We start from the raw sequence: 27,983 nt of genomic DNA, 5'->3' as shown, positions 1-27,983 counted from the left end.
TCCTTCTCTCCGTTCCCACCTCTACACATCAGCCTTACCATCAATGAGCCAATTATCTGCTCCCGAGACCAAATGAAGTCACTTCCCCTTCTGTGGCTTTATAAGTGATATTGACAAAGTAAGATGTACACACAGCCTCCGTTCAGTGGGGTGTATAGAGCATTATCATCACAAGAAAAGGACCGCACAATCAGGGAATGGGAAGACACAGGCTCTGCAGTCAGTAGTTGATGATCATCTTCAAGCAGCTGGCAGGGGGGGGGGAGAAGGAGACCTCCATTTTCAGTGTGAATAGGGGCAAAGCTTGTAAAGCCCCCACCTCCCCCCACCCCACCGGCAGATGGGACTGGGATGAAAGGGACGGTGCCCCCAGCAGTGCATCTGCATCCTCCCCCCCCCTCTCTCCCTTCGAGAGCATCTAATTGCTTAGCTGTGTCTTGCCTTTGACTTACCTCTTCTGCTGCAAGACTTCATCGAACGCTTCCTGCCTGTCTTGTAGGAGCCAGTGGAGGTGCTTCATCTCCCGCTGGTAGCGGGCCGCCTTCCCGGCAAAATCTTCCTCCTGTTCCTTCAGTGTGTGAGTGATTCCTCGCACTGTACTGGCTGCTTTATTCTTGTACACCTGTAAGCAGGGAAGAGTGACATGGTTAAACGCCTGACAGATCTCAGGATGACTGCAGAAACGCACAGATGTTCGCTCAAATCTACCTGTCAGCTGCTGCTTGAGCATGTCTCGCTGACACCTTAAAAGTCAGGTATGTCTATCAAATCTTTTTTTACAACCCCCTAATTCAGCATCCGTCCCCCCCCCCCCCTTTCTTCCCCTATTGCAGGAGTGCCCTGCAGCTGTGGAGGGAGTGAAATCCTCAGTATGTCCTGTTAGGGCATGCTGGAGTTTGTAGTTATTTAATTATTAGATGGCTACAGGTTGCAGTTCTAAGGCTACTGTTGCTTTTTGGGACTTGTAGTTCCCCCCAATAAAAAAGGGAAGTTGCAGCTGACAGCAAATGTTCCTGGCTAGCCATGCATGTATGGAAAGCTGCAATAACTGTTTATGTATGCTGGGACTAGTAGTGCTTTAACAGCTGAATATCATCAATTTTTATTTCACAGCAGTCTTTGTCAATCACCCTAATATGCTATGACTTGTAGTCCCGTGCTGGATAAAGATGCTGGGACTTGCAGCTCCTCATGAGATCGCAAGCACAGGGTTGCTGAGCCTGTTTTACAGCAATCACTTATATCTGGTAGGGAATGATGTGACTTGTAGTTCTTGAGAGCTATAGACCCCCTATCTACAGCCTGTCAGCTGTAATGCCTCTGCAGGCTTATGAAATTAGAAGACCTGGCAGTCTGATGCACATGCAATAGATTTGCCTGTATAGGCTCCAAGTTGTAATAGAAATGATTGATATCCTTATTATATGTCCAGGTTATGTATTCCAGCCCAGTGATTATTGATACAGGAGACTACCAGTGAATTGGGCAAATACAGGCCGATCAGATCTTGAGGTGGCTGGTTTACTATGACAAGTTTTTTTATTTTTTTATTGATGAACGCACCAAAGGCGCACGAAAAGGGCCAACTCTATTGCTCAGATAGGAGCTGACTAATGCATACAGGTTTATAAAGGATGCACCTAAGCAGGTCTGTGTGCGTCTGTAGTGCAAACATAAAAATAGACCCAATGTGATCAGTAGTAACAGCCTGCCATTGCAGATATAGTGCAACCACCTATAAGCAAAATCACTGCAGAGTTAACAAGTAAAGCCCCATACACGCTATTAGATTTTCTGCAGATTTTTGTCTTCAGATTTACCAAAACCATGTAATAAGAGGTCAAACCTTAATGCCGCGTACACACGAACGGAATGTCCGACAGAAAATGTCCGACGGAAGCTTTTCATCGTCTATTCCGATCGTGTGTAGGCCTCATCTGACTCTTTCTTTTCGAAAATTCTGACGGACCTAGAAATAGAACATGTTCTAAATATTTCCGACGGAACCAATTCCTATCGGGAAAACCGCTCGTCTGTATGATGTTCCGACGGACCAAAAACGACGCATGCTCTGAAGCAAGTACGAGACGGAAGATATTGGCTACTCGCTATTGCACTTCCTTTTTCTAGTCCCGTCGTACGTGTTGTTCGTCACCGCGTTCTGGACGGTCGGACTTTGGTGTGACCGTGTGTAGGCAAGACCGCTCGAGTGGAATTCCGTCGGAGTTCCGTCAGAGAAACCTTCGGAGTTTATTCCGACGGCAAAACCGGTCGTGTGTACAGGGCATAAGAGTTTCAATTTGTATGCAATCAGGCAGACCCTTGCACTACATGGTTTTGGTAAATCTGAAGACAAAAATCTGCAGAAAATCTAATAGTGTGTATGGGGTCCTACTGTGTGGTCTAAAGCAAACCTCCTGCCATGTTAGGGCCATTTAACCGCACCTTTACCATAATTGAGCCATGGTGGTAGACTGGCAACCTGTGCGCCAAAATACAGACCCCCGGTAAACATTCATTCTTTAAATATTCCTTTTTTATTTCTTTTTTTTTTTTTAAAAAGATATATGACATAATGAGGCCAAAGCCTGAAATGCAGTGTTGAAACTGGCTTACAACTGGCATTATAACTAATCAATTAGTTAATTATAGAGCATTAATGCCCCCGATAACATTACATGGTGTGTAATGTTACCCCTACAGCTCCCAATTTATGGGTTGCTATACAAGTTATTAATTTTACTGTAGGCAAAATAAAGACCTAAAAGATACAGGAAGACTATACATACATTAGAGTCTCACTTCTTAATCACATTTGATAGGGGGAAGGGGGCATCAATGGGCACCCTGCTGCCTGATGACCAGTTGGCCCTGCCCCCAGTGGCGGATTACCATATGGGCAAACTCAGGTGGCTGCCCAGGGCCCAGACCTCCTGTGGGGACCCATGGCTGCCACAAAATAATATCCTGTGCCAGCCAGAGCTAGATCACCCAGAAGACCTAGGGCCCTGCAGCTGTACAGTGGGCTTGACTAGAGGATTACCACATCAGCGATTCAGGCAGACACCCGGGCCCAGTTCTGTAGAGCCTGTGTCTGCACCAAAAAATAAAATAATATTCTGCATGCAACTGCACCAGTCAGAGCTGTATCTCTCACAGGACTTTGGGCCCTGCAGGTGTCCAGGGGGCTTGACCAATGGGGGGTTACCGTATCAGCGATTCAAGCAGCCACCCAGGCCCACTCCTGTAGGGCCTGTGCCTGACCGCCACAGTCTGTACCAAAAAAAAATAATATCCGCATGCAACTGCCCCAGTCAGAGCCGCATCTCTAACAGGACCTAGAGCCCTAAAGGTGTCCAAGGGGCTTCACCGATTTGAGGATTACCATATTAGTGATTGAGGCAGCCACCTGGGCCCCAATCTAAACCGCCACAGTCTGCACCCCAAAAAAAAAATTCTGCATGCAACTGCAACAGTCAGAGCCGTATCAGCCACAAAACCTAGGGCCCTGCTGGTGTCCAGGGGGCCCAGGTCCAGGATGAGGAGTAAACTAAACATTTTCCCTAATCACACAAGTTGACCACCAGGAATGGTATCTGCTGGTACAATGTGCATGGGGGTGTAGCACAAAATAACTAATCAAACTGAGCAGCAACTGCATGCTTGTGTCACTTGTTCTTAGATGCCTTTTACATCATATAGGGGTCCTCAAGGACCACTTTGGCTTTTGAAAGCAATGGCGTGACCCATGGGAAGAGTGCTTCTGCGGCAAAGTATGGGTGTCTTTGAAGGGACCCACGGCTAAGGTGCAGTTTTTTCCTTGTCAAATTAACATATTAAGGAGCGACCTGTAAAAACTGTGGTCATTTGGAAGCACAGGGGACCCAATCAAAGCCCCTTTGCTTCCCCTGCCAGATTATAGCCTAATGCCTGCAATCATGCATGTTAGCAGTTGTAGAACCTCTGCAGACTGCTGGCAGACCAGGAATAGCAATAGCTCTATAATCAATGTCAAGCTTTTGGCTCAAGGTCATAAAGCTAAAACGGTTGCTTAAGGAATAATGATGTGAATGTGTACATTAATTATGAGACATAATGAATTGTCTAATCCATATAAAAAAAGAAAAGAATAAAGGAAGAATGAAGAGCAGGCTCCTGAATAATTCAACCCATCAAAAAACCCTGCACCTATCTGCTTTTAAGTTGGCTGGAGTAGATGTAAAATCCACAGCTAGCTTTTATTAACCACCGCATCGTTCAAGGTTTACCCGTGGCGGAGATAATAGGAAGACGGTAAATATAGCGGGCTGCAATCCAGAAGAGAGCCAGGACTTTCTCAGGAGCCCAACCAGCAATAGTCATGACTGCTTAACCTGTCTGATGCCACGGGGGATTGGTGGCATATGGCAAGGCAAGATGGTGACCCCCCCCCCTATCCGTGAAAGTGTTACAGTCTGTGGGAGATGGTCCTGGACCGAGCATCCTTCTCATTGATAAAAACAAAAAACAAAAAAAAAAAAAAACTTGGTTTCTAAGGCAACGTTGCATCGCCTCATGCGATGAGCTGCACCCCTTGGCCTCACTAATTGAATTGAACATTACTAAAAGGTTTTCTATGATGTATTAAGCAATTTAGAGTTGAAGAGAGCTCATCAACGGCGAAAACGATCCACCCATGTTTAAGGGCCAAAAACACTCTAATAGAGAACTGGAATGTTGTTTACTGTTTTTTTTTTTTTTTTAAAGGGGTAGTGAACAGCTTAAAGTGTATCTAGCACAAAAATATAATATATTGCAACTGAATGATCCTCAAATGTAGTTAATGCCATTAGGTTTGCTCTTTTTCTTTTTGACCTGGTGATCCAACCAGGAACACACTTCCTGTTCTAGGGTGACAACACCAACAATACTGCATCTATGGAGGAGCAGTGTTGTCACCAAGGTCACTCATGATTTGGATTATAGAGGCCCCCCCCCCTATGGTATGGAGTTTATGGAGGTTATGAGGAGGAAGGTGTTCACAGATGAAACCTGAATAGGGCTGATAACATTGCTTGGGAATTCACTGCAGCAGAGGCAGAAAGCACAGACGTTAGGCCCTCACTGAATTTCTGGAAGGATCTCCAGGTATGGTCTTGGGACAAACTACTTTTACTGATATATATATATATATATATATCTATCTATAGATATATCTATATAGATAGAGATATATCTATATATCGATATATCTCTATCTATATATATATAGATATATCTATATCTATATCTCTATATCTCTATAGATATAGAGATATAGATATATCTATATATATGTTTTTTAAACTCTTTTTATTGACAAAATGTACAAAAAGAAAGACATGTTGGTACAATGACCAGGGTACTCAACATGAGCACAATGAAAATACAGGTCAGTACACGTATCATATTTAGAGCTGTACATACAGAGATCAATAAAACATTTTTCACATAAACGGATGACATCCAGTCACTTATTAGCCAAGTAATGGTGAGTCGGGCATCAGACAACACTCTATCAGACATGGAGGAATGAGCACGTCCAGCTATATTGTACTGATATATTTATCAGACCAAAAGGGAACAAATAAAAAAAAAGTATAAAAATGTAGTCGGTTTTGTGGAAGGTGAACTCATTCTACACTTTGGACATATTGCAGTTATTATATTTTGAGTTTCCTTAAAAGTCAACTCTGGTAGGGCAGAAGCCAGGCCTGAAGTCCCACCAAGAACACCACTGGTGTAAAATTTAAAAGGCTATCTCAGTATTTTTGCATGGCTTTGTTGCAGCAACCCACACAATCCAAAAACATAATGGTAGGTTAGAAAGACACATTTAAAATCTTCCCCCCCATGATCCACCACGTATGTACACCTGAATGGGCAAAGTGACAGTTTCCTTTAAATCAACTTTCACCTTGACTGGCCCTATGGTGCTGTCCTGTGGCAAGGACCAGGTTTTTTTGCACAGCCAACATAGCCCACATAGGCGCCACAGAGACGCTTACACATCATGATCTGGACTACTCCATTCTTCTAGTTGTTGGATTTTAGGTGTCTAGATACAAGGTGGGCAAACTGGCCCTTTCAGCGCCACTTCCAGCCACAGCATGCCCAGCGAGGCAAAGATATCTTGTTGGGGATTGTGTACACGGGCTGCTTTTATCCTATAAGTCAATAGGAATTTAAAGTCTGCTCGATGACGCCTAAAAGGAGGTCAAATAAGTGTCAGCAGGGCAACTGCAGATAAAATACACCTGTTAAGGAATACCTGGATGTAGATGGCTAGGAAAACTATATATAATATAACTATATATATAAAAAGATTATAGCAATGTGATCAGGTTGTGTAACCATAAAATGTCCATCTACAAATGGAAGCCTCCACAAGGGGATTAGAAGCAAAATCCAGCAGGAGCTCCAGAGTATAAAAGAGAAGAGAGGCGCCTCTAAGTGTAGCAATATGGTTACATTGAATGAAGGTACAACATTTAGCAACTCACATGGTTGATGATTAAAAGAGGCACATCTAAGTATGCAGGCATCCGGGGTAAAGATGTCCACATAGACCGTCCTCCGCACCACCGGCTCTCACCGCTGTCAGTCTGCAATCGTGACCGGGAAGACTACCCTGCAGTAGAGCGATCTGAAAGGCTTAAAGCACTTGTGGAACGCAGCGTGGAAGTGATGACGTTGGTGGTGGTGCGGAGGACGGTCTATATGGACAGCTTTACCCCGGATGCCTGCATACTTAGATGTGCCTCTTTTAATCATCAACCATGTGAGTTGCTCAATTAAAAAGGTTGTACCTTCATTAAATGTAACCATATAGCTACACTTAGAGGCGCCTCTCTTCTCTTTTATACTCAGTCGTGACATACTTGTATATCAAGACGACGCTTGTATATCAAGTCAACATTTATTAAAAAATGTTGTTTGTCTCGCAAAACGCTCTCAAACCAAGTTACTCTCAAACCAAGGTTTTACTGTATTTAAAAGCACAAGCCTGGGCTGATTTTTTTCTCTTCTTAAAAGCCCTGGCTAAAATACTCACCTTTATTCTGCAGTACCTCTTCTTCATCACAAGATGTCCTCAGTCCTTTAGGTTCAAGGATGTCCAGCATCACTTAGAAGACTGAGGAAGGACTGTGAGTGCAGGATGTCTTGGTCCCAACCCTGAGGGCTGTCACCATTTCGCCCTGCAATCACGATGTACCGATACAGAGAGTGGCACTGATGTTATCACATCAGCACCACTCTCTGCATCATCCAGAGCCACCCACTAAGAGGAGAAGATTGAAAGAAGGAGGTGCCTGTGTATCACATGATGGGCCAGAAGACATCAGAGAAAAAAAAAAAAAGCAAGCATAAGATACCACTAGCAGGGGAGCATAAGATACCACTAGCAGGGGCTTAGCTCATTCTACAACCCCCTCCCAGCCCGTCAACCTCCTAATCTCTGTAAACACAGAACAATTGTGCAAAGAAAGAGAGGAGAGAGCAAAAAAGACCCTACTTGAAGGACTTCACTGCTTCTATTTTAGCCCCCTTTCACACGAGGCGGACTCCGTTTCTACGGAGCCAGCCTCGGTCCGCCGGCTCAGTGGGAGATCTGTCCGTCGATCTCCGCTGAGCCGGCGGATGACAGGTCCCTCTCTGCTCACTGAGCGGGGAGGGGCTTGTCAGGCGCCGCTGCCGCCTATGGAGGGATCGGATGAGAACGGACAGCATGTCCGTTTTCATCAGATCTCTCCCGATCCGATAGCGACGGACCTGGACGTAGAGCCTCCCGTCTGCTTTTAGCGGATCGGACCGGGTCGGATGTCAGCGGACATGCCTCCGCTGACATCCGACGCTCCATAGACTAACATGGAGCGCCCGTTCAGGTCCGCTGTCAAAACTGACAGATGGACCTGAACGGTCCGATCGTGTGAAAGGGGCCTTAAACTTTGAGGATTAATCGTGTTATGGCACCTACAGCTACAGACATCAGAGAGGGCTTGGACTCAAGTTTGTTTACTGCTTGTTAACCACTTCAATACCGGGCACTTTCCCCCCTTCCTGCCCTAGACAATTTTTAGCTTTAAGCGCTGTCGCACTTTGAATGACAATTACGCGGTCATACAACACTGTACCCAAACTACATTTTTATCATTTTCTTCCCACAAATAGAGCTTTCTTTTGGTGCTATTTGATCACCTCTGCGGTTTTTAATTTTTTTCGCTATAAACGAAAAAAAAAGAACCAACAGTTTTGGAAAAAAAAAAGCCTGATGGGCACTGATAGGCAGCACTGATAGGCAGCACTGATAGGCGGCACTGATAGGTGGCACTGGATAGGCAGCACTGATGAGGAGCTACTTACTGGCAATACTGAGTGGCACTAATTGGCACTGTTGTGGGCACTGACAGGCGTTTATAGAGGGGGACAGGCTGGCAGGTGTTGGGCACTGATTGTCAGCTGATGGGCACCTTTTGATGGGGGCTGTGCTGGTAATCAATGTGCTGATTATCAGCACAGAACCCTCCCTCTGACAGGGAGAGCCGCTGATTGGCTCTCCCTGTCAGCGTGAACAGAAGAAAGCCGTTTACTGGTACTTATTGGTGTGATTGGTCACAGCTGATCACGTGGTAAGAAGCCTCTGTCAGAGGTTTCATACCACGATCGGAGTTGCGGTGTGTCAGACTGACACACAGCACCTCCGATCGCTGCGCGCGCCGGCTCTGTTATCCTGATCATGTCATATGACGTCCGATCAGGATAACCACTTTGCTGCTGTCATTTTGCTATATGGCGGGCGGCAAGTGGTTAAGGTAATGCACGTATAAAATGGGCAGCGCAGTGGCTTAGACTGGCCATAGATGGTGCAAATTCCTTTCCTGCAACCACGATTGCAAGAAAGAAATTTGCACGATTCCCCCATCAACACAGGCAGTGCTGACAGGGGAATCTTTCCTGCCGAGACATTGTATTCTCCCGGTAAGGGGGTGGGGGAAGCCGTCCCCGCCGGGAGAAGAGAGTGATTATTGCTAGGGGCTATAGTAGCCACAGCGATAATTGCAAGTAAATCCACCAGGCTGGCTGTACCCCACTTGAACGATCAGCTTGGGACATTCAGCCTGCCCATACATGGTTCGATTCAAAACTTTAATGGCCGGCATTAGTAATTAGCACATCTGCCTTACAACAATAGGTTTCTTGGCTGGAACCCCAGACAGGGCACCATCTGCATGAAGGGTTTTCTTTAGGTACTTAGGTTTCTTTCAACACTCCAAAGACATGCTGGTAAGTTAAAGTGGTAGTAAAGTCTTTTTTACTTGTACCTACAGGTAAGCCTATAATAAGACTTACCTGTAGGCTCAGTGAATATCTCCTAAACTTGCACTGTTTATTAAGTATTCACACTGGATGCAGCCGGTGGCGTCACCGGCGCATGCACTCTGAAGGGACGGCATACCCGTGCTGTCCCTTTGGAGCTCCTTGCCGCGGCCTAGACTCCCGTCATCGCGGCTCGGCCAAGCAGACGGCCGGAACCCGGAAGGAAGACTGGGTGAAGATTGAAGCCCTGTCAGTGGTGACAGCGTGCCGCTGGAGGTCTTCATTCTAAGGTAAGTATTTCATAATGTGCTAGTATGCGATGCATGCTAGCACATTATGCCATTGTCTTGCAGGGTTTAAAAAAAAAGTGGGGTTTACTACCGCTTTAATTGTCTCCTGTCTAAATTGTCCCTAGTATATGTGTATGCATGTAAGCTAAGGACCTTTGATTATAAGCTCCTTGAGGACCACTGATATGGGGGGGAGAGGGTACAAATCAATTAGTTTATCAAGTTCTTTGGGGCAGGGCCTGGTGGAAACTGCTGTAGAACAGTCAATACTAGATAAATTAGTAAACTAAAGAGTACATTTACGCTGTTATAGTATGTATTCTAGCACAGAAAGCTCAATGAAAACTACCTTCATAATCCACAAACATCAATTATTAAAGAGCGTAACCTCTGGCCCTGTATTTATGTCTCAGAAAGCTCAGTGTCTGGGGACCGGAGGCCATGAAAGGTCAAAGTATTTAAGTGCGGTGTTCCGAATTAAACGGAATGGCAATGGCCTGCACTCTTTAGTATTAAAGAGGGAAGAATCAAATGGCATCTGCTCAAAGGGATACATTTGAACAAGTTATAGAATGGCTGGGGGGGGCCCCATTACTGCCTTCCACAGGGGTCCTAATAGGGCCAAATGGTCACAAGCAAAGCTTGAAATGGGAAAAACAGACTTTCTCTAAACAAAAACCTCTCAAAGTAAATGTCTAGTGTATTTGCAGTGAATATATATTTTGAACTGAAGTATCATGTTTATCTTAAAGTCATTTTTGAGCTAACCTTCTTGTTATAGATGCTTGCTGTCTATTGCATATACAGAACAAGAGACCCCCCCCCCTACTGTGGAATTGTATTTCAATGCAATGTCTCTGCTGCCATTATCAAAGAGAAGAAAGGGCACTGCTCACCAACCCACGGCATTAGTATGTAGATGAATGTGGCCTCAGCCAGCGTCGCTCCAGCCATGCCCCAGACGTCACATGTGACAAAACGCATAGGGCGGAGCAACATGCTGATGTCTAGTTTGGCTGGAGAGGATTTCGCTGTACAGCGCTATATTGGATTTATCAATATAAGTGTGTTTTTAAACTTTAATAACTTTGCAGGGAAGGTTTTACACTATTTGGAGCGTTTTCCTTCTATGTCCTGGTGATGAGCCATTTGGGATGATGCTGGGATGATCATTTTTGCTTAACCATCTACCTCTGTGGAGAACCTTTGGAACCGTTCTGGGATGATCCTGGCTGGGTGGTTCGGTCACAAGCTCATTTGTCCTTTCTTTAATTAGAGGGTGATATATACAGCCTGCATTCCTTCCAAAAGTGGTGGTGGTGTTACGGTTAACAATTTGGTGGTGGATGCTCATTACGTAAGTGGTTGTAAACCCTCAAGGTTTTTCACCTTCTATGCATTAATGTGAAAAACCTTCTGTCACTCACCAGCCCCCCCCCCCCGAGAGCCCCTGTTATACTTACCTGAGCCCTGCGTTTCCCACGATGAAAGCAAGCACACCAGCTCCGGCCGGTGTCCCGTGTCCTGATTGGATAGATTGATAGCAGTGCAGCCATTGGCTCCCGCTGCTGTCAATCAAATCGAATGATGCGGGTGGCGGGGGGCGGAGCTGAGTCCTGCTGTCTGTGTCAACAGACGCAGCAGGAGGACATGGGAGCGCGCCTGCACGGGTGTCCCAAAGGAGAGCGCTTCTCTGACGGGACACTCGAGAAGAGGAGGAGCCACGAGCGCCGCTAAGGGACCCCAGAAGAGGAGAACCGGGGCCACTCTGTACATAACCAACTGCACAGCGGAGGTAATTATGACATGTTTGTATTTTTTGTAAAACCCTGAACCTTTACAACCCCTTTAAAGTGTTACTAAACCCAGGACTCTGCATTCACTATATCTGGTCTCCCACAGTACACAGAACATGGAAATGCAAATATTTTAGTAAATATAAACTGCTAAATACATTTTCTCATCAGCAGTATATAGCAGTCTTGTGACTTCTATCAGTGTCCGGCTGAGCACTGGTTAAAGCTTGTAGGAGGAGTTTTCATACTGCACTGAGCTGTCCTATCGGGATCCAGGACTCCTGACCCTCTGTCTGGACAGTGCTGATTGGCCCTGTGCTGATCACATGCACTCTCCCAAGAAAAAGAAAAAAAACTCTTCAGTAATACACACCAAACTGAGCATGTGCAGCCTGACTCCAAAGGCTCTGTCCTTCCACTGACTCTAGAACAGGCGGGATAAGAGGAGGATCTGTGCATACAAGATGAAACAGCCTTTTTAAACAATGCAGAGGATTAACCCCTTAGGTTCCACAGTGAGTATAAGGCCCTTTTCACACTGTCGGACCGTTCAGGTCCGCCTGTCAGTTTTGACGACGGACCTGAACGGGCGCTCCATGTCCATGGAGCGACGGATGTCAGCGGTGACATGTCCGCTGACATCTGACCCGGGCCGATCTGCTAAAAGCAGATAGATGCCCCTACGTTCGCATCCATCCCTGGCGGATCGGGTGAGATCTGATGAAAATGGACATGCTGTCCGTTCTCTCCATATTAACTAGCGGCGCACGACAAGCCCCTCCCCGCTCAGTGAGCAGAGAGGAACCTGTCATCCGCCGGCTCAGCGGAGATCAACGGAGAGATCTCCCGCTGAGCTGGCGGACAGAGGCGGACTCCATGGTAGTGGATCCGCCTCGTGAGAATGATGCCTAACAAGCATTCCTTACTGTGTATGCAGACCGATTTTACTGTTGTGGGTTTAGTAATGCCCTGTAGACACGGCCGGATTGTCCGACGGAGAAAGTGTGATCGGATTGTGTTGTCGGAAATTCCAATCGTGTGTGGGCTCCATCGGACTTTTTCCATCGAAATTTCCGACACACAAAGTTTGAGAGCAGGCTATAATATTTTCCGACAACAAAATCCGATCCTTTAAATTCCGATCGCGTGTAGACAAATCCGACGCACAAAGTGCCACGCATGCTCAGAATAAGAGACGAAAGCTATTGGTTATCGCCCGTTTACAGACCCGACTTACGCGTTTTACATCACTGCGTTCAAAACGTTTGGATTTTCCGACAACCTTGTGCGACTGTGTGTATGCAAGACAAGTTTGAGCCAACATCTGTCGGAAAAAATCCATGGATTTTGTTGTCGAAATGTCCGATCAATGTCCGACCGTGTGTACAGGGCATAACACTTTAAGAAGAGGTTTGGGTCTCCTGTTTTCCAAAATGTTTTGGTTTTTCACGTAGACTCTTGTGGTTTTGGAATTGGCTTTACCCCTCAATTGGTGACAGTGTAAAGTAATACCCCAGATTGCGAGTAACGCGGTTTATGAGCGTTTTGCAATACTAGCTATTATTTATTATAAATCCTGACTCGATTTGCGAGTGTTGTCTCGCAAGACGAGCAGGATTCAAGCCTCTGGGGTGTGCAGTAAAGCATTTGGCCAGAGATGCGGGGGCGCCGGTGACACTCGGAGCCACTCGGAAACACTCCGTTCCTGAGTGTCTCCGAGCCTCTCCGAGTGGCTCTGAGTGTCTCTGACGCCCCCCACCCCCCCTCTGGCCACATCCGGTACTGCATACACTAGCAGTGCCACTGGAACGGATTATCTGAGTTTCCATTATTTCCTATGGGGAAACTCGCTTTGATATACGAGTGCTTTGGATTACAAGCATTCTTCTGGAATGAATTATGCTCGTAATCCAAGGTACCACTGTATATGCTTTTCACTTATTAACATAAAAGGGTCGCGCTGCTATATGAAATAGACATGAATGAATAATTAATGTCTATTTCATATAGTAGCTCGACCCTTTTATCTTAATACGTCCCCCCCCCCCCGACGTGTTTCGCCCAGCTCACCGAGTCTTGGTCACAGAGGTGACCAAACCCTGGGTGAGCGGGGCGAAACATGTCAGGGGGACGTGGTTGGGGCGATGCTGGCTGAGGCCACTTTCATCTACATAGTAATGCACTGGGTTGGTAAGTGGCGCCCTTTCTTCTCTTTGATAATGTGTTCACACCTCTCAAAGGTGCACGGACGCCAGCTCCCGTCACTACAACCGGCGGGGAGATCTCTGTCTCACTGCAGATCTCATTTGGATTGCTCTGCTGCCATGATTATTAAATACAGAGGTAACATTTCAAAGGCAGAGAAAATAAAAAAAATTAAGAAAGAAAGAAAATATAGCCTTGATGCTGCTAATCTCCTGCAACCTCTCTACATCCACTTCTTGTCTACATGCACTCAGGACGGGTGTTTATAATGTTAGAGTATGGTATATGTAAAGCCCAAAACATGGGGTCATTATGAATTGAATAGGCCCGACTCACGGAGCTTGCTGCGGGCACGCGCGCGCCCGCTGGCCACCTCTTAAAAGGGAACGTACAGGTACGTGATTCTGCCTGTATGTGCCCTTCTGCCGACGTATATCGTCGTGAGGCGGTCGGCAAGCGGTTAAACTGTCCATCATGTTATCCTATGTGTCCATGCACACATAGGCTGTTATCAGCAGTTTTGGGCAGTGGCGTTTTTTGAGCAGTAAAAAAAAAAAAAACCCAAATTAGTGGGTTCTGAGAGACGTTTTTCAGCTGTGATAACGCTCTAACGCTGATAAACGTCGATAAACGCTCAAAAACGTCGCTCACCAGCAGGTTTTTTTTTTTTTAAAAGTATAATTCTTTATTCAAAGGATTTTTCCATTTATGACCATACATCAACAAATATCAAAGAAAGGAAGAGAAAAAAAAAACAAAAAAGGAAAATCTCAAATAAACCCATTTTAGAATAAGCATATAAATCAAATCAAAACCAACCTCACACAACAAATATAACAGATATACCAGCAGCGACAGAAAAAAAAAAAAATTAAATGAAATTAAATTTACCAGCGTTTTTTAATGTTTTGATCCATTAAAAAAAAAAAAAATTTTTTTTCTTAAAAAAATAAATAAAAAAATAAATAAAAACTCGCTAAAATGCTAACGCGGGAAAACGCTAAGAAACGCTACTATATGCTAAAAAACCGCTATTGCAAAAACGTTGAAAAAAGTTGTAGAACGGTGAAAGACTCACTGCAAAGCTACTGACGTTTTTATAACGTTATTTTAACGTCCACTGTGTGCTTGAGGCCTAAGTGTCACTGGTCCCCAAAAAGTGTCAAAAGTGTCGGTTAGTGTCCGACGCAATATCGCAGTCCCACTATAAAATCGCTGATCGCCGCCATTACTAGTAAAAGAATAAAAAAACTTAAAAAGAAAAAATAAATTTAAAAATTCCATAGTTTGTAGACGCTATAATTTTTGCGCAAACCAATAAATTATAAACGCTTATTGGGATTTTTGTTTTACCAAAAATATGTAGCAGAATACATATTGACCTAAAACCGATGAAGAAATTAGATTTTTTTTCCATTTTTTTTTTTTTTTACTGGAGTAAAAAAAAGTAAAAAAAAAATTTTTCTTTCAAAATTGACAGTTTTTTTTTTGTTTACAGGGCAAAAAAACAAAATCGCTGATCGCCGCCAATGCTAGTAAAAAAATAAAAATTTAAAATAAATAAATAAAAATATCCCATAGTTTGTAGACGCTATAATTTTTGCACAAACCAATAAATTCTAAAAGCTTATTGGGATTTTTGTTTTACTAAAAATATGTAGCAGAATACATATTGACCTAAAAATGATGAAGAAATTTGATTTTTTTTTCATTTTTTTTTTTTTACTGGATACGTTTTATAGCAGAAAGTAAAAATTTTTTTTTTCTTTCAAAATTGACAGTTTTTTTTTTGTTTACAGGGCAAAAAAAATAAATCGCTGATTGCTGCCATTACTAGTAAAGAAATAAAAATGTAAAAAAAATAAATAAATATCCCATAGTTTGTAGACACTATAAAACTTTTGCACAAACCAATAAATTATAAAAGCTTATTGGGATTTTTTTTTAAATAAAAATAGCAGAATACATATTGACCTAAAACTGATGAAGAAATTAGATTTTTTTCTTTTTTTTTTACTGGATATGTTTTATAGCAGAAAGTAAAATTTTTTTTTCTTTCAAAATTGACAGTTTTTTTTTTTACGGGGCAAAAAAATAAATCGCTGATCGCCGCCATTACTAGTAAAAAAATAAAAATGTAAAAAAAAAAAAATCCCATAGTTTGTAGACGCTATAATTTTTGCGCAAACCAATAAATTATAAAAGCTTATTGGGATTTTTTTTTTTTTTTTTTTACCAAAAATATGTAGCAGAATACATATTGACCTAAAACTGATGAACTGATTTTTTTTTTTTCATTTTTTTTTTTTACTGGATATGTTTTATAGCAGAAAAAAAAAAATATTTTTTCTTTCAAAATTGACAGTTTTTTTTTGTTTACAGGGCAAAAAAACAAATCGCTGATTGCCCCCATTACTAGTAAAAAAAAATTAAAATGTAAAAAAAATAAATAAATAAAAATATCCCATAGTTTGTAGACGCTGTAAAACTTTTGCGCAAACCAATATATTATAAAAGCTTATTGGGATTTTTTTTTTTTTTTACTAAAAATAGCAGAATACATATTGACCTAAAACTGATGAAGACATTAGATATTGAATTTTTTTTTTACTGGATATGTTTTATAACAGAAAGTAAAAATATTGTTTTTTCTTTCAAATAGCAGAAAGTAAAAAATATTGTTTTTACTTTCAAATAGCAGAAATTAAAAAATATTGTTTTTACTTTCGAATAGCAGAAAGTAAAAAATATTGTTTTTTCTTTCAAATAGCAGAAATTAAAAAATATTGTTTTTACTTTCAAATAGCAGAAAGTAAAAAATATTGTTCTTTCTTTCAAAATTTACATTTTTTTTGTTTACAGGGCAAAAAAAAAAAAAATGCAAAGGTGATCAAATACCACCAAAAGAAATCTCTATTTGTGGGGGAAAAAAAAAGGATATAAAATTTTATTTGTGTATCGCACAACCGCGCAATTGTCAGTTAAAGTAGCGCAGGGCCGTACGGCTAAAAAATGGTCTGGTCATGAAAGAGGGGTAAATCTTCTGGAGGTCAAATGGTTAATTTGTGTCTTTTATTAGAGTTCAGATTTAAAATATAACTGAAAATAAAGAAAAATAGATCTATTCCAAGATTAAAATGAGGGTCATTTTTTTTTCACTTTATACACAACCCCACTTTACACTGGTATGACTCTTTCTTGCACCCAACGCCTCGGTCTGCGCTCAGACGCGATAAGGCGGCACGGGAGGCAAAAAAAAAAAAAAGTGTTAATTGCGGGCTGACCTGGAATCACTGCGGTGATTTGCCTCGGCTTATTTGCAGGACGTTCGCTCTCACACCCTCGGATGAGCTGTTCCCCGAGCCGATAGCAACTTTAATTACCCGACACTGATACCCGGCGCCGTTAATAGCAGTCTGTCATTGGACCTCAGTGGTGAGAGTACAAATTATGCCGCTAATTTAGTCTCTCTTGAAGAACATTCGTCAGACAGCTAATGTACGCTTTCAATCTCCCGGCGTATTAATAATGGATGAATCACAATCAAATATAATATTAGTGGAAATTAATATTAATGAACGTTTTTTTTTTTTTTTTTTTGTGTGTGGAAAGTGGTGCCCTTGACTGCTGGTTAGGAGACGGGTCTCCTCCGGCAGTCAAAGAGCGCACCTGTCGTATTTAATCGTCGTACAATTGACACCTCAATTAGAAGTGTACCTGTAATGCCCCGTACACGCGGTCGGATTTTCCGACGGAAAATGTGTGATAGGACCTTGTTGTCGGAAATTCCGACCGTGTGTAGGCTCCATCACACATTTTCCAACGGATTTTCCGACACACAATGTTTGAGAGCAGGATATAAAATTTTCCGACAACAAAATCCGTTGTCGGAAATTCCGATCGTGTGTACACAAATCCGACGCACAAAGTGCCACGCGTACTCAGAATAAATAAAGAGATGAAAGCTGTTGGCTACTGCCCCGTTTATAGTCCCGACGTACGTGTTTTACGTCACCGCGTTCAGAACGATCGGATTTTCCGACAACTTTGTGTGACCGTGTGTATGCAAGACAAGTTTGAGCCAACATCCGTCGGAAAAAATCCTAGGATTTTGTTGTCGGAATGTCCGATCAATGTCCGACCGTGTGTACGGGGCATAACTGTGTACTACATGGAACATTATGAGCGGGATAAATGTTTCAGAAAATACGAGCCTCTTAGTACCGTAGCACCTAATGACATCGCAGCAACGTGCAAAAAAAAAAAAGAAAAAAAAAAATCCCCCAGGGGGGTCGCATACAATATGGTCGAAACACTGGCTATTCACACACGCAGCAATTAGCTTAACCCCTTGGTGCCAGCGCCTCCCAGCCCTTCAACCACTTGCCTACCGGGCACTTACACCCCCTTCCTGCCCAGGCCATTTTTCAGTCGCGCTTTGAATGACAATTGCGCGGTCGTGCTACACTGTACCCAAACTACATTTTTTATCATTTTCATCACACAAATAGAGCTTTCTTTTGATGGAATTTAATTACCTCTGCGGTTTTTATTTTTTACTAAAAAAAAAAAAAAGACCAAAAATGTTGAAAAAAAAAAATTTTTTTACTTAGTTTCTGTCAGTAAATTTTGTAACTAATTTTTCTCCTTCACTGATGTGCGCTGATGAGGTGGCACTGATGGGCACTAATAGGCTGAACTGGTGGGCATTGATGAGGTGGCACTTATGGGCACTGATAGGTGGCATTGATAGGTGGCACTGTTAGGTGGCACTGATGGGCACTAATAGGCGGCACTGGTAGGCGGTACTGATAGGTGTCACGGATAGGCACTGATGGGCGGCACTGATGGGCATTGATCGACAGCAGTGATGGGCAGCACTGATAGCCAGCACTAACTGGCATCGCTAATGGCCACTGATTGGTGGCACTCGTGGGCAGTGGTGGGCATCGATTGCTGCCACTGATTGCTGGCACTGGTTGGCACTATATTGTAATCAGGGCACTGATGATCAGTGCCCTGATTACATGTGAAGATGATTACCGGCATCTCCGTGTTTACATGTGACCGGCTGTGATTGGACGCAGCTCTTTACAGAGATCCGGCCCCCGCGCGAGAGCGGCCGCTCAGGGACGCCGTCATGTGATTTCTATATTTTTTACATACTCTAATAAGAGTAGCTCACTGTCACTATAGTGACATTGTACTACTCTGGGGGGTGATCAGGGATTTATTTATTTATTTTACACTTTAATTGCTGTTAAATGATGATCATTGTAACGTCAATGTTTTGAACTGTCATGAATGGGTTACATTCATAACAGTTGTTATTACCAGTGATCTGTGATTGGCTGCAGCTAATCATATGGTACAGGGTGTGATTGGCCCAGGTACCATGTTATAGATGTACCTGCACAGAATCACCCTATAGAAAACACAACTATTATCAATTAAATTAATTCATAACAGCTTTATTGACATTGTGATCATGTGGTCACAAAGGGCAGGTACCGGAATACCCAATGTGCTATGTCCGCTGGACACATCGGTCATGGGAGCGGCATGCTGCGCGCCCCCAACCCGGACCAGGCTGATGTACATCTACGTCATCCAGCCTACCCATGCCACCCACCCGTAGTAAATGCAGGAGAAGAGAGCATGGTTGGACACATCCCGTTGCCATCAATTAGACAAGGTGGTCTACAGCTACCTATACAAATGACTTTACAATTACCAGGATCCCGCCAATTTGGTTGGATATAGAGATTTTTTTACTCGATAAAGTCCAAATAAAAGCTGCACTCCTTGTAGTACTTGACCTTTGAACAATTGGTGGGTGCTCAAAGTGATTGCTATGGATGGAGCCATGCCAAAACAAGAAGGTACATAGCCGCACTCCAAATAAATGTTTCACACCTTTATTTTGAAGAGGGCTTCACAAAGTCAAAGAAAAACAAAGTTTTGGGGGCCTCACGGAGGTCCCTTCCTCTAGGCGACATAAGAAGGGACTCTCCACCAAACGCCAATTTCTTATGGCTTTGTGATGTTGTCCTTACCATAAATACATGAAATGCATTTATTTGAAGTGCTAATGACTTTGTATCTTCTTACCAAAGAGTGTGGACCACTGACGGTCTACACTGAAGGTGAACAACTAAGCAGATTGATGATTACTAGTAGTAGAAATGACTGCAGCTCTCCTTCCTTTTGATTCCACATAAACATGAGGGTTTGGACAAATTACCGTATTTATCGGCATATAACACGCACAGTCATTTTAAAATGGAAGTTTCAGGAAAAAAAATTAAAATTTTAAATAAGGAACTTTGAAGCAAAATAAGGGTCAGTGCCCATCTGCAGCCTCACCATTGTCATCAATGCAGCCTGATCAGTGCCCATCTGCGGCCTCACCAGTGCCAACAATGCAGCCTCATCAATCCACATAAATGTAACCTCACCATTGCCATCAATGCAGCAGCCTCGCCATTGCCATCAATGCAGCAGCCTCGCCATTGCCATCAATGCAGCAGCCTCGCCATTGCCATCAATGCAGCAGCCTCGCCATTGCCATCAATGCAGCAGCCTCGCCATTGCCATCAATGCAGCAGCCTCGCCATTGCCATCAATGCAGCAGCCTCGCCACTGCCATCAATGCAGTAGCCTCGCCACTGCCATCAATGCAGCAGCCTCGCCACTGCCATCAATGCAGCAGCCTCGCCATTGCCATCAATGCAGCAGCCTCGCCACTGCCATCAATGCAGCAGCCTCGCCACTGCCATCAATGCAACAGCCTTGCCACTGGCATCAATGCAGCAGCCTCACCATTGCCATCAATGCAGCAGCCTCACCATTGCCATCAATGTAGTAGCCTCACCATTGCCAACAATGCAGAATCTTCACCTTTGCCATCAATGCAGAATCTTCACCTTTGCCATCAATGCAGCAGCCTCGTCATTGCCATCAATGCAGCAGCCTTACCATTGCCATCAATGCAGCAGCCTTGCCACTGCCATCAATGCAGCAGCCTCACCATTGCCATTAATGCAGCAGCCTCGCCATTGCCATCAATGCAGCAGCCTTGCCATTTCCATCAATGCAGCAGCCTCGCCATTGCCATCAATGCAGCAGCCTTGCCATTTCCATCAATGCAGCAGCCTCGCCATTGCCATCAATGCAGCAGCCTCGCCACTGCCATCAATGCAGCAGCCTCGCCACTGCCATCAATGCAGCAGCCTCGCCACTGCCATCAATGCAGCAGCCTCACCATTGCCATCAATGCAGCAGCCTTACTATTGCCTTCAATGCAGCAGCCTCACTATTGCCATCAGTGCAGCCTGATCGATGCCAATCTGCAGCCTAGAGGGGATGGGGGACGGGACGAGCGCCGACAGATTACATACAGTGAGAATCTCCTATGATAGACAGAACTGTGGTCCAATGGCGGCCCAGGAGATGGGACTTCCTATTACAGAGGCCGCCAAGTAAACAGGAGATTCTCACTGTATGCAATCTGACAGCGCTCGTCCCGCCCCCCTCCCTGTCCCCTCCGAGCCAGCTAAAATGGAAGTATTGGCGTATAACACGCACACACTATTTACACCCGATTTTCATGGTGAAAAAGTGAGTGTTATACGCCAATAAATACGGTATCTCTTTTTTTTTGGAGGCTTCATTTATATTCTGCACCCGGGAGCACTGGCTCCATAGGTGGGCCTGTTTCTTGCAGGAAGGCTGAGAAGCTGACTCCATTGAAGAATGGACTCTACATGCTTTAACCCTTCCGGTTCTGTGATATTAATAAAGCTATTGCATCAATGATACAGAGGAGTACCAGAGGTATTTGCAAAAAAAAAAAAAAAAAAAGCAGCAAATGAAAAAAAAAAAAAAAAATGTGTTGCGCTAGTTTTCATTTTCCACGCTGCAAAAAAAAAATGAGATGACTAATATTGACAAGATAATTGATGGTAGGGATGCTGCAGAAGCATTAGGGCTCATGGATGAAAAATGGATGAATAACGGGAGGTTGGTTATAGCAACCAGACCGGCTGCTACAAACAACCTCTTGATGTTTATCCATTTTTCATCCATGAGCCCTACTACTGCAAAGTCCCTACCGTCAATGACCTTGTCAATATTAGCACGGCCTGCAAAATGGCAATCCCAGTTTTCTAGAAAGGACACTGGAAGGACACGTGAAAAGCTTTTGTTGGGTAAGCACACAGTTCAGAATAGAATTAAACTGCTAGTGAAGTACACACTTCCAAAGGAGGCTATGTGGGATTTCTCACACAAACGTGTGTATGTCACATCAGTCACTGTGTATTACGTGACCTCCTGCCACTGCTGGGACTCAGCTGACACTGGGGAACGGCTGTAGGTTTGTATTCATTATCGACCCACATTCAGCACCGGAGAAGACAGAAGCAAAAGTACCTCCTCCCTTCTCCTCGCTGAGAAATCACTACTTTCCTTTAGGCCTGAACTTTGCAGGTCTAATTAAAGAAGAACCCCAGCCCGAAAAGGAAAAAACATATGGGAGCCTCAACTCATAACCCGTCAGTCTGTGGGCAGTCATCAAACAAGAGACTGTGTTAGAGCCAACTTAAACATTTGGAATTAAAAAAGTGCGGACTTTCCAGATGTACAGAAACGTGCTGCTCTTTAGCAGATGCACAGGGGTGCCATTAATTAAGTTAAGCCACGAGTGAACCAAATCATAGTGCCACCATTCAGTTCAGTGCGCCAATCGTGATAAACATCACACTGTTCATCTTTTTTTTATTTATTTTTTTTTAAGAACTTTATTGAAATGTCACACAGTGACATTTCAGTAAGTTCTATTGGCTGCCACGCGATGCTTGCTACACTTTTTTTTTCAGCGCACACCACCTTAACATGGTAGTGTAAACCAGCCAGGAATGAGGCAAGGCGTTTTGCTATGTCTTGCGGTGGGACTACACTTGAATAGCCGCCCATTGCAAAGCTACCGCACCTGGCGTGAATGTACCTTTTAAATGTCATAGTGATGGGCAAACTTTGGCCTTCCAGCTGTGGTGACACTTCAAATCCCATTATGCCTCTGACTCTGGGAGTTATGCCTGTGGCTGTCAAGAGTCTTGGAATGCCTCCTTGGACTTTTACTTTAACAACAGCTGGGAGCCAAAAAATGGCTACCCCTGTATGCAGTGGTGTTTTGTGTGGGGTCCCTGGTGGCTGCGCGGGATCCCTGGTGGCTGTGTGGGGTCCCTGGTGGCTGCGCGGGATCCCTGGTGGCTGTGTGGGGTCCCTGGTGGCTGCGCAAGGTCCCTGGTGGCTGTGCGAGGTCCTTTACATAGTTACATAGTAAGAGAGGTTGAAAAACGACACAAGTCCAACTTATGTGTGTGATTATATGTCAGTATTACATTATATATCCCTGTATGTTGTGGTCGTTCAGGTGCTTATCTAATAGTCTCTTGAAACTATCGATGCCCCCTCCTGCTGAGACCACCTCCTGTGGAAGGGAATTCCACATCCTTGCCGCTCTTACAGTAAAGAACCCTCTACATAGTTTAAGGTTAAACCTCTTTTCTTCAAATAAACTCCCTTCTGAGAAAAAGTTTTATCCCTATTGTGGGGTCACCAGTACGGTATTTGTATATTGAAATCATATCCCCTCTCAAGTGCCTCTTCTCCAGAGAGAATAAGTTCAGTGCTTGCAACCTTTCCTCATAACTAATATCCTCCAGACCCTTTATTAGCTTTGTTGGCCTTCTTTGTACTCGCTCCATTTCCAGTACATCCTTCCGGAGGACTGGTGCCTAGAACTGGACAGCATACTCTAGGTGTGGCTGGACCAGAGTCTTGTAGAGCGGGAGAATTATTGTTTTATCTCTGGAATTAAACCCCTTTTTAATACATGCCAATATTCTGTTTGCTTTGTTAGCAGCAGCTTGGCATTGCATGCCATTGCTGAGCCTATCATCTACTAGGACCCCCAGGTCCTTTTCCATCATAGATTCCCCCAGAGGTTCTCCCCCCAGTGTATAGATTGCATTCATAGTTTTGCCACCCAAATGCAATATTTTACATTTTTCTACATTGAACCTCATTTGCCATGTAGTTGCCCACCCCATTAATTTGTTCAGATCTTTTTGCAAGGTTTCCACATCCTGCGGAGAAGTTATTGCCCTGCTTAGCTTAGTATCGTCCGCAGATACAGAGATTGAACTGTTTACCCCATCATCCAGGTCGTTTATGAATAAATTAAACATCTCTGGTGGCTGTGTGGGGTCCCCGGTGGCTGTGCGGGGTCCCCAGTGGCTGTGAGGTCCAAGCATGAATGAGTGAATATATATATATATTATTATTTTTTATTCTGAAGGGGTAGGTGCATTTTTAGGACCTCCGTTTTAATTCATTATGGCCCACCTCCAATTAAAAATATCTGTAAAAACAGGTATCTTTTATCACTTGCAGGATTTTTTTCTATTAGCTGTCCTTGGAATAAGAAATCCCATTCTAGAAATAAAGAAAAAAAAAAAAATGAGATCGATGTATACACGCCTGTTGCTGTGTTTATCTCCTCGTCTATCGTGAATGGATCAGACAGACTGAATGGTAAATAATGAAGTGTAAGCATTCTATAGACTTCAGCACAACCCTTGGCTTCCCATCATGCAGTCAATGCATTATTCAGAAGGGTAAAACCGCACACTGGAGATCGGGACGTCACGGCAGCTGGTATGTCATTATTATGACAGTTTTGCAGATAGCGAGTGACAGGCCGCAAGTGCCCTGCTGCCCTTATGTCTTCATGAGGGCTGCAGCCTTTTGCAGAATAAAGAATCCATCTGCATTTGTTGGCTCAGAATAGAAGGTATACAGTATATTTAATGAGAATCTCTCAACCCGTTATAGTTTTATCTATATGAGTTAAGTATCAAGAATCATCCAATTTAGAGTGTCAAGAATAGAAAAAAGAAAACTCAACTGGGGTATGTTCATAAGCGTGCGCACAGGGTGTGTCAGGTGTGCCTGGGCACACCCTAATCACCCTGTGTGGTGCAGATTCCTGGGGTTTAGACCCCTGATAATTCACTAAAGCCCCCTAATGGGGCTCCTAAAAAAATAGTAAAAAAATAAAAATAATAAAAAAAATAAAATTGTAAAAAAATAGTTAAAAATACTTCCTCTCTAAAGGTAAATCCTTTCAGATCAGTAGAGGGAATTTCGTATCCACCTGCAATACTTCATCTCTTTCCTCCCGAATGAGTCAGAAACATATAAACACACACATAAACCAGAAGGGGCTTTATCGCCTAATACCTTCAATTTTTATTTAAAAAAATAATCAATAAGACAAATGCACAATCACATCATATCGTATAGTGCCACACAGTCCGGACGGACAGCCGCTCCACACTGCTCACTTCAGAGCCAGCGCAAGTTCCACAAACAAATTAAATTTTTTATACACTATAATTATTTAATATATTTTTCATATCTGAGTGCTGCCAATTTCGTCATTAATGTTTGCTGAATGTCAGATTCACTGCATTATGAATATACCCCCTTTTAGTGCAATTTAAAAAAGCAGACTCAGTGTGATCACTTTTTTTTTTTTTTTTTTTTAGCTACCCAGAGATAAAAGATGAGCGCAGAGGAGGCGCTGGCATTGGACGAGCTGGAATGTAAAATATGCTACCAAAAGTTCAACGCTCACAGCCGCAAACCCAAGATCCTAAACTGCCTTCACCGTGTCTGTGCCAGATGCCTATCCAAAATCCTCCTCATAGGCGGAGGGGCGCCGTGCATCAGCTGCCCGTTCTGCCGCAACGAGACCGAACTTCAGGAAGAAGAGGTGGCGGGTCTCCCGGACGACACCAATATCTTGTCTAAGCTCGCTGAGCGGACCATCTGCAATTCAGACAGCAATGAGGTGGTCCTAACCCCCAAAAACCTTGCGTCCTCTAGCCCTTCCCATGGATCTTCGAACTGCCTAGTGATCACCATTATGGAGGTACAAAGAGACTCCACGCGGACACCCAGTCAAAACACGATCTCGGACTACTACGCGGAGCACAGCGTGGACTCAGCTTCAGTGAGTTCCCATGGCCAAATGGACCACGACCTTTTTTCCAAGTTGTGCAACCATGTCCCCAGGATACTGGTCTGGCTGCTGGGCTTCTTTTACTTCGGCTCCTTACCCCTTGGGATATATTTGCTAGTGATTCAGAAAGTGACACTTGGAATTGTCTGCGTCAGCCTGGTACCCTCCAGCCTGACCGTGTGCCTGGTCTACGGCTTCTGCCAGTGCCTGTGCCAAGGCATATGCGACTGCTCAGCCAGGAGTTGACGAATGCTGACACAGCAATGTGTTATGTCGGCCATTAGAACTAGACACTTGGGAGGAATGGATGGGTAGCCACTGGAACCCTAGAATTTTCCGATCGGTGTTACTATCCAGTAGTGTTGAGGTGGTGTTTGAACGGGGTGTCTGGATTCTGTTGGTGCTTCTACACACCAGAGGATCGCCACAGTTTCCTTGGACTGCGATGCAACTCAATAGATCTGAGATTGAAGTGTCACACCACAGGTTAATGATCCAGATATAAAATGTATTCCAATACAAGGTCAAGTAGAAGACTAGAGTACAGATTCAATGCATTTCAGGGGCCAGAACGCACCCTATTCATCATCACTAGCCACACCACCCATTATTGGTCCAAATGTAAATTTATTCCATTGTAAGATGAAGTAGAAGACTATAGGAATGAGCCAACACATTTTGTGGTCCAGAGCCCACCCACTTCATCAGGGTTAGCCACACCACAGATTATTGGTCCAGATATAAATGTATTTCAACATAAGGTCAAGTAGAAGACTATAATAATGATCTAATGTGTTTTGGGGTCCAGAGTTCACCCTCTTCATCAGGCCTAGCAGCACCACCGCTTATTGGTCCAGATATAAATTTATTCCAGTGTAAGATCAAGTAGTAGACTATAGGAAAGAGCCAATGCGTTTGGGGGTCCAGAACTCACCCCCCTTCATCAGTGCTAGACCTGATGAAGGGAGTGCGTTCTGGACCCTGAAAAGCATTGGCTCTTTCCTATAGTGTTACACTTGATCTTACATTGAAATAAAATGTATGACTGGACCAATAACCTGTGGGGTGGTACTTCTCTCTCAGATTTATTTATGTAGTCATTAGAAGACTTTTGACAGGAAAACAGAGTGGAACCCCAATATTATTTTATGTCACTTTATTTTGTAATTAATCTGCTGGAACCCGGAATTAAATGTCTAAAACACAGTAAAAAAAAGCCATCTTGTCCTGCGGATTGTTTACAAACTCTGCATTCGGATTTGTGCCCACATGTGAAACTTTAACATGCGGTTGTGTCCATGCCTGCGATGCGTGTGCATCCACTTGAATGGGCTGCCTGCACGCTACGCCGAGATGGATGAACACGCATCCGCCATCGGATCTGCAAGGAAGACGGCACTAATCTGCTGTCTGAATGAGCCCTAAATATATATTTTTTTTATTATTATGTCAGTAAGTGACTGAGAACTTGTGAATGTGTGAGGAGCAATGCCTCATGGGACATGTAGTTATAGGCAGGAGAAGGAAGCGAGTGATTCTAAAAAGGCAAAATATTTTTATTTTTTTACCTTGCTATAGGGCAGTGTTTTTTTGTCTTGCAGCGCACCAAAAAGATCTAAAAATTTTCATGGCACACCTGAAAAGATTTAACAATTTTTGTGGTGAAGAACTTAATTTAATTTTTACATACATATTTAATTTTAAATGTAATGCGAAGGATGTGCCTGCTTTCGAGAGCAAATCAGATTGAAGTGATTTGTAAATCTTCTTTGTACTTTCGCTTGCTTCCTTGCTTTTCATTTAACAGTTTCTCTTTCAGAGTTCCAGACTTGATTATTTCTCCATCGCTAAACAATGAACAAACTTTATTTATAAGCATCAAAGTTGGAATGGAACGGTCTCTATCAATATAGTATAGTATAATAATTAGAACGATGGAGTTCTCCCGAGATCTCGCACATTACGAAAGGAACCAATGAATGGCAGACTGAGGTTACAGTTTTATTTATGTTACTTTTTTAAGTTTTGCATTGATTTACCATTACATTTTTTGTTTTTTGTTTTTAATCAAGTAGTTTTTTTTTATTGAGAAGATAAAAGGTAATAAAATATACAGACAGTCAATCATACAGTTATAACCATATCAGGCAATGATCAAGTCTTGTACATCATCATATGAAGTTGGGATGGGATCCACAGCATAGCCTAAGCACAAAATCTGTACAAAGACAGTCTGCACATGACTGAACGATCATATCATTCGCT

At 43.4% G+C, this 27,983-nt stretch overlaps 3 protein-coding genes across 3 annotated transcripts in view; 1 reads left to right on the top strand and 2 right to left on the bottom strand.

Annotated features, from left to right (window-relative positions):
- Positions 1–588, bottom strand: part of SLC7A9 (solute carrier family 7 member 9) — a 137,893-nt gene extending 137,305 nt beyond the window's left edge. The window contains exon 1 of the mRNA XM_073605786.1: positions 453–588. Coding sequence (XP_073461887.1) covers positions 453–474 — 22 coding nt within the window. The 5' untranslated portion in view covers positions 475–588. The remainder of the gene's footprint in view (positions 1–452) is intronic.
- CEP89 (centrosomal protein 89) overlaps positions 1–27,983 on the bottom strand; it is a 138,731-nt gene that overhangs the window by 15,871 nt on the left and 94,877 nt on the right. The window contains exon 17 of the mRNA XM_073605785.1: positions 453–622. Coding sequence (XP_073461886.1) covers positions 453–622 — 170 coding nt within the window. The remainder of the gene's footprint in view (positions 1–452; positions 623–27,983) is intronic.
- Positions 67–27,825, top strand: LOC141112749 (E3 ubiquitin-protein ligase RNF182-like). The gene is made up of 2 exons (XM_073605793.1): positions 67–755; positions 25,243–27,825. Exon 2 carries the CDS (start codon positions 25,260–25,262, stop codon positions 25,962–25,964), a length of 705 nt encoding a protein of 234 aa, XP_073461894.1. The 5' UTR covers positions 67–755; positions 25,243–25,259; the 3' UTR covers positions 25,965–27,825.

The sequence above is a fragment of the Aquarana catesbeiana genome, linkage group LG11 (assembly GCF_042186555.1).
Source record: "Aquarana catesbeiana isolate 2022-GZ linkage group LG11, ASM4218655v1, whole genome shotgun sequence".
Lineage (NCBI taxonomy): Eukaryota > Metazoa > Chordata > Amphibia > Anura > Ranidae > Aquarana > Aquarana catesbeiana.
Note: the sequence above shows the minus strand (reverse complement) of the source record. Positions and strands in the feature narration are given on the sequence as shown.